This window comes from Vulpes lagopus, chromosome 3 (assembly GCF_018345385.1).
Source record: "Vulpes lagopus strain Blue_001 chromosome 3, ASM1834538v1, whole genome shotgun sequence".
Lineage (NCBI taxonomy): Eukaryota > Metazoa > Chordata > Mammalia > Carnivora > Canidae > Vulpes > Vulpes lagopus.
Window position 1 is genome coordinate 130,074,573 of NC_054826.1, and position 7,315 is coordinate 130,081,887.

At 42.6% G+C, this 7,315-nt stretch overlaps 1 protein-coding gene across 1 annotated transcript; it reads right to left on the minus strand.

The window, feature by feature from the left end:
- Nucleotides 1–3,107: 3,107 nt before the first annotated feature.
- On the minus strand, nt 3,108–4,061 carry LOC121486881 (olfactory receptor 11A1-like). The gene has a single exon (XM_041748279.1). It carries the CDS (start codon nt 4,059–4,061, stop codon nt 3,108–3,110), a length of 954 nt encoding a protein of 317 aa, XP_041604213.1.
- Between the last annotated feature and the right edge of the window lie 3,254 nt (nt 4,062–7,315).

Genomic DNA, 7,315 nt, shown 5'->3' on the forward strand with positions numbered 1-7,315 from the left:
AAAATAGTCATGTTCCTGAGTGGCTCAGTTGAGCATCCAATTCCTGAGCTTAGTCTGGTCTTGATCTCAGGGTCATGATTTTAAGCCCCAAATTGGGCTCCATCCTGGGTATAGAGCATACTTTAAAAAAAAATAGCCATGCTTGGTGGAGCAGTCTATTCATACTGGACTCCTAGAAGACAATGAACTTAAACACCTTGCAACCTGGAGATTTCATCTGTTGGAAAAGATACCTCCAGAAAGATTCTTCAACTTCACTGGACGTGGTCCTTACCAGGAACTGCTAACCAACCCTTGTGCCACCAAACTCCAAGGAATAGAATCATGGATCCCTGTGATTCATATAAAGAAAGCACCAAAGCCTGACTGGAACTTCATGCCATCTGGTGATCTGGAAGTAAAGATTCCTAGGAATTGAAGCAGGCATCTGATGAGAGCTTTTCCAAGGTGTCCAGACCAGGCTTGTATACCTTTTATTCCTATGCTTCCTCTCTCTTCTATATGAGAAGACAGTGCCCTGTCTGCATTTCCCAAGCCCTTGCAAATAGGGGAAACCTTTTATTTTGATTATAGCCTTTTGGAAATAGCCTCATGATCCTGGGACTAATTAACCTTTCACTTGCTTTCTCTGAAGGGTTAGAAAGTTAACAGTTCACAAAAGTTTTCTTTCATCTGAACTATTAACTGACTTAAGTCTTTTCCATACTCATGGTCTCTGGATTTTCAACTTTACTGACTGTATTTATTGATGATATATTTGGTCCTAAACAGTTCTTTTGAGATAACATCATTCTTTAAAATGTCTTAGAAGTTTTCAGAAAGGCTCATCAGCTGCTCCTTTATGTTTACACCTATACTGTGTCTTCCCAAATGCCCTTGGTTAATTCTTTCAGTGTGTTTTCACAATACTTACTATTCTTCTTTTGTGACTTTCAGGATGCATACTATAGGAATTTGCCTTTATAAGGAGAACCTTTTCTTCCATAAGTCAGAATAAGTGCCAATAAATATTTCAGTTGGCTACTTTTCAAATTTAGACTCCTGGTTTAGAACCATCACACAGTATGGCATTGTTATGTTATGTCTCTTATTTTTCATAATTATTTTACATTTTATTTTTTTTTGCCGTCAAACTCTCTAAAAAATGATGTACCCAATAAGCTATCTCAGTGCTCTGAGATGATCTCCAAAACGTATGACCTTAACAAGATACAGGCTTTAAGTTGGAGTACCTGAGTTCTTCCCTCCTAACTTTCCTTGTTACTCAAATGTGGCCTTATGTGGTTTCCAACTGCTGTGCACTTTTCCTCTGATGTAGGACGTGACAACCAGGAAAGGTCATTCCTGACACTGAGGGACAAAACCACTAAATATGGAAAACCTGACTCTTGATCAGCAATGCTTTCAAAGAGAGATCTTGATCAAAAGGGGGAAAGGTGAAAATTAACAAAAGAAAATATGATTTAGAATGGAGTTGGGAAACCAGCAGAGGGAGCACTCATGCCCTACCACTCATCAATTGGTGACCCAACAGGGAGAGATGGATCTTGCATATGGATACTACTTTACTACTTCAGCAGGAGGAAGGAAGCTTCTCTTCCTCTCCTGCAACAGTCCAGCTAATGAAAAGCCTCTATACTTTGAGCTCCCAGTTTACTGTCATGGACATTTTGTTTTTCACAACCTTTCCAACTTCCCCCTTTCCTCTGTAAAAAAGCATTCCTCTCCTGTTCCGCACACTTGCCTACAGTTCTGCCATAGCTTGGTTGATCTAGATTGCAGTTCTCTGCTATTCTCAAATAAACCCATTTTTGCTGGTAAGACAATTGGCAGTGTTAGTTTTCAGGTAATACCCCACATTTGGAGTCTCCCCCCATTATCAACATTTCCCACCAGAGTGACACATTTGTTACAATCAGTGAACCTACATGGATACATCAGTATCACCCAAAGTCCATAATTTACTTTTGAGTGCACTCTTGGTGTTGTATACTCTGTTGGTTCTGCCAAGTGTATAATGACAAGTGTCCACTTTGTAGTATCATACAGAATAGTTTCATTGCCCTAAAGTGCTGTGCTCTCCATTCATCCCTCCCCTGACCCTAACCTCTGGCAACTACTGATCTTTTTACTGACTCCATAGTTTTGCCTTTTTTCAAAAATCATATAGTTGCAACCATATGATGTCTATGATTGACTTCTTTCACTTAAAAATGTCTATTTCAGGTTTCCTCCATGTCTTTCAGATCTTGATAGCTCATTACTTTTTAACTTTGAATAAAATTCCACTGTCTGAATGTACTAGTTTATTTTTCCATTCATCCATTGAAGAACATCTCAGCTGCTTCCAAGTTTGGGCAATTATGAATAAAGCTGCTATAAATATCCATGTGAAGTTTTTTGTGTGGACGTAACTTTTAAACCCTTTTGGGTAAATATCAAGGAGTGTGATAACTGGATTGTACGTTAAAAGTCCATGTAGTTGTAAGAAACTTCCAAACTGTCCTTTAAAAGTGGTTGTACTGTTTTACATTCCTGCCAGCAATGAATGAGAGTTCCTGTGGCTCCACGTCTTCCCCAGCATTTGGTGTTGTCAGTGTTCTAGATTCTGGCCATTCTTTTAGATAAGTACTAGTCATCTTATCAGAAACACAAGTGTAGTTTTATATTTTATATGTAGTTTTATGTTAGTTATTTGATTAATGTTTGTCATCCCCCTATAGACTGTGGGTTCAGTGAAAGCAGGGACTCTGTTTTTTGTCTGTTTTATCAGCTATCTATAGTACAGTGCCTTGGACATAGTAGACCTTGATGAATATTTGAGTAAATGAGCAACCAGCCTTAGCAGCTCATTTTGCAGGTGAGCTTTTACACAAGGATCCAGATCTACTAAAGATTATGGATCAGACTTTGACCCACTGAGGCCATTCCTGGGACGCTAGTTCACCCAAGGCTGTCAGAACTCAGCAGCATTCACAGCCATGCTCAGAGATATCTGGTGATCTGGCTTTAAAATAACTCCTGATGACAGGTAGTACTTTTGCACAGAATCTAAATTACTCCAGTTCGTCATCCGTTGAACAAATATCGAACTTTTCCTTTTTGTATCATCTAAGGAGGAATCCTGGCTTCTTACTCAAGCACATCTTCAAGGCTTCATGGATGTCTCTGTTTCTTAGGCTGTAGATGATGGGGTTGAACATGGGTGTCAGGATGGTGTAGAGAAGAGAGAATCCTTTGCGCAAGAGTTGTGAAGAATTGGCTGAAGGCACAAGATACGTGGCAATCAGTGTCCCATAAAACACTGTGACCACGGTGAGGTGGGAGGAGCAGGTGGAGAAGGCCTTTCTCCGACCTGTGCCAGGTGGAATTCTTAGGATAGCAACAAGAATGCAGGAGTAGGAGGCTGCGATGAGGAGAAACGGAACCAGAGTTACTGCCGAAGAGGTGGCAAAGGCGATGGTCTCCGTCAGTGAGGTGTCTGTGCAGGAGAGGTGGACGAGAGGGGTGAAGTCGCAGAAGAAGTGATCAATTTCATTCGGTCCACAGAAGGTCAATCTAGATAGTAGGACCATAGTGATTGCTGTAAGAAGGAAGCAGCAGAGCCAAGAGCTGACAGCTAGCCTAATGCAAAGGGGGCCAGTCATGAGGATGGGATAGTGGAGAGGTTGGCAGATGGCCAGGTATCGGTCATAGGACATCACAGCCAGCAGAAGACACTCTGTTGCAGCCAGGGATCCAAAGAAGTAGAACTGTGCCATGCACCCAGCAACAGAGATAGTCCTCTGTTCAGCTATGATGATCAGTAACATCTTGGGGACAATATTGGAGGTATAGCAGATCTCTAGAAAGGACAAGTTCACCAGGAAGAAGTACATGGGGGTGTGGAGGTGATGGATGAACAAAACTAGCAGAACAATGAGGATGTTGCCAGAAATGACTAAGACATAGAAAACTAAAAACATTATAAAGAGAAAGATATTTAGCTGTCGGATAGAGGAGAATCCTTGAAGCATAAATTCCACTATGGTTGTTTGGTTTTCCCAGGGCAGGATCACCATGCCTTGGCTTCCCTAGTACACCCAGTGATCAGAAGTGCTAAATGCAGAAAGTCCTAGCTTACCCATCAATGGGCAGCTGACAGTGGGTGATTTTCATTCCCAACTCATGTTTTTGGAAGGTTTTTTTATTTGGGTGGAGGAGTATCATCTTTTTTTCCTAAGCCTGAAATGGGAAAGAAAAGAATTTGCGGTAAGAACTTGTGACCATCCCAATCCTCCTTCTCCGACCTGTATTTTCATTTTATCAGGAGCAGTGTCAGGCTTTGGGGAAAGCAGGAAATTGAAGAAAGAGGAAAAAGAATACAAACTGGGAGGAAGGACAAAGGAAAAGGAAAGGGAAGGAGAATCATCTGCTCTGTGCTCATCCTGTGGTAGCTTGAGGACTTACAGAATGAAAAGGTCTGAAAGGGAGATAGGCACATTCCAAAGAGTATGAACTCTTAGAACCTAGACAATCAAGGGCCTAGGACAAAGAACCCTCCCCTCCCTCCTTAAACACTGGTTCTGGGCAGGGAAATGGTCCCTATCATATCTACTATGAATTTTTCTCCTTTCAGCTTCTCAGTGATTTGAGAAGTGAGTTTCTTACTTCTGTTACAGTTTCCAGAACAATAGCAAGAGAAAATCATGTGAGTGCTCATGCTGGTGTAATTCAGAGGCAGGAGTGCATTCTCACAATCTTAAAAATCAGGTCATTAGGCTTGAGTGGCTCAGCAGTTAGTTGAATGTCTGCCTTCAGCTCAGGTCATGATCCCAGGATCCAGGATCCAGTCCTTCTTTGGGTTCTCTGCATAGAGCCTGCTTCTCCCTCTACCTATGTCTCTGCCTATCTCTGTGTGTCTCTCATAAATAAATAAATAAAATATTTTTAAAAAATCAGGTCATTAAAAAAATTTTATGTTGAGGGGCACCTGGGTGGCTCAGTTGGTTATAAGCATCTGCCTTCAGCTCAGATCATGATCCCAGGGTCCTAGGATGGTGCCCCTAGTGGGACTCCCTGCTCAGCTGGGAGTCTGCTGCTTCTTCTGCCCCTCCTCCTGCTTGTGCTCATATTCAAGCTCTTTATCTCTCTCTCAAATAAATAAATAAAATCTTTTTTAAAAAACTATTTAATGTTAGGCAGCAGTAAATGGAAGAAGATTCAGACCCAAGTGGCCTAAGGCACTGTGTGCAACCAGCCAACTGAGTATAAGGTAGCTTCAGGTTCTTTTGAATGAGATAAGAAGACCCAGGCCTCCTTCTTAGTTCCATCCAAGGTCCAAGCCATAGGCCTACCCTGAAATTCAGGACAGATAGAGAACCTGCCCAAGAAATACTGCTATCCTCCGACAGGGCAGAGGCTGAAACCATTTGACTATTCTCAACCACCTTATACTGGATCCATTCATTACCTTCTTAGATAGTTGTGGAGGTAGCATACTGCTGCAGGTAGAGATGGGAAACCCCAGGTGCAGGTACAGAAAGCACCGGGCCAGGGTAATAATGAGGTAGTTAGCAGGGCATAGCCAGAGAGCCCTATACAAAGCCTAGGGTGTGGCCTTATAAGAGTCAGACTTTGAACAAGTTGTTTGACATCTTTGAGACACAGTTTCTCATCCATAAAATAGGATACCAGGGGGGGAGAAGAACTTAACATGTGCCTAGATTATGCAAAAACATAAACACAAAGATTGTGAGATGGCTGGCTTTCCCAGGCTGCCGACGTTATGTAAATTTACCAAGAAATTGCCTTTCCTTTGAAGGGGGCGTTGGCAATGAGTCCCCCAGTTCGTTTTGCCACATCCTGCCAGTGTTTGTGGATGTAACTGTGTGAGTCATTAAGCTCTTCCACCGATCTCTCTCTTTTTTTTTAGATTTTATTTATTTATTCATGAGAGACACAGAGAAAGAGAGAGAGAGAGAGAGGCAGAGACACAGGCAGAGGGAGAAGCAGGCTCCATGCAGGCAGCCTGATGTTGGACTCGATTCCAGGTCTCTAGGATCACACCCTGGGCTGAAGGCGGCGCTAAACCGCTGAGCAACCCGGGCTGCCCTCCACGGATCTCTTAATCATACTAAGAGCTTTTGGCAGTACATTAACCCCATTTTCAAACAGACTCAGTGTCCTGGGTATCATTCTGTGGGGCCCTAGTTCTGGCTTTCCAAGTGGTTTTCACAGAACTAACCTGGAATTTGTGCTGAGAGTCCTGGTGCCCAGGGAACACTTGGCAACTGGTGATTTCAGATTCTGAGACCATGGAGTAGAGCATGGGGAGAACTTCTCTCCATCCCTGAAAAACATAAATGAGGATCTGAGATCTCAGAGGGAGGGCTTTGGTTCTGACAGATCACAGCCAGACTTCTGGTTCCTGCTGCTATTCCTACCAGTGATGAGGATATTATTTGATCCCAGGCATGTCGTAAGTGCTGAAAAAAATGTCACTCCATCGTCACAACAACCCTCTGGTAGGTTAGTACCCTTACTTCCTATCCTTCCTTCCCAGATGAAGTCACAGAGAAGTTAAATGACTTACCCATGGTCATCATCTAGAAAGTGGCAGAGATGAGATTCAGATTTGCCCTCAATCCTTCACTCCTAAGCATGGACATTGCTTTTCATGGGGCCTGAGTACATAAGCTAGTTTGCATTGTCTCACAGAGGCTGGAAGAGGAAAGCTTCTACAACGCTGCCTATCATGGTTTAAACTTCAAAGAGAGGTCTACATTGTTGGCTGTTGAAGGATCCATCCCTTACAGGGATAGAATAATCTTCTCTACCTGTCACCTGGACTTGCTTTCACACTACTACTTTTGTCTTTTCTTTAATCTTAAAAAAAATATATATCAGGTCAGCCTATTGCCTCAAGAAAACAATCCAAGAACACTTTTGAATGTGTGCACTGGGAATTACCACTTCCTTCTACCACACCATTACATTTCTGCCGCCAGGATGCTGCACCAGTCGATGCAGTGCAGAGACATGAGGAAGAATGGAAAGCCAGGCAAGGGGATGCCTGGTGGCTCAGTAGTTGAGCATCTGCCTTGGGCTCAGGGCATGATCCTGGAGTCCTGGAATCTAGTCCTGCATCTGGCTCCCCACAGGGATCCTGCTTCTCCCTCTGCCTGTGTCTCTGCCTCTCTCTGTCTCTCATGAATAAGTAAACAAAATCCTAAGAAAGAAAGAAAGAAAGAAAGAAAGAAAGAAAGAAAGAAAGAAGAAAGAAAGAAAGAAAGAAAGAGAAAGAAAGAAGAAAGAAAGAAAGAAAGAAAGAAAG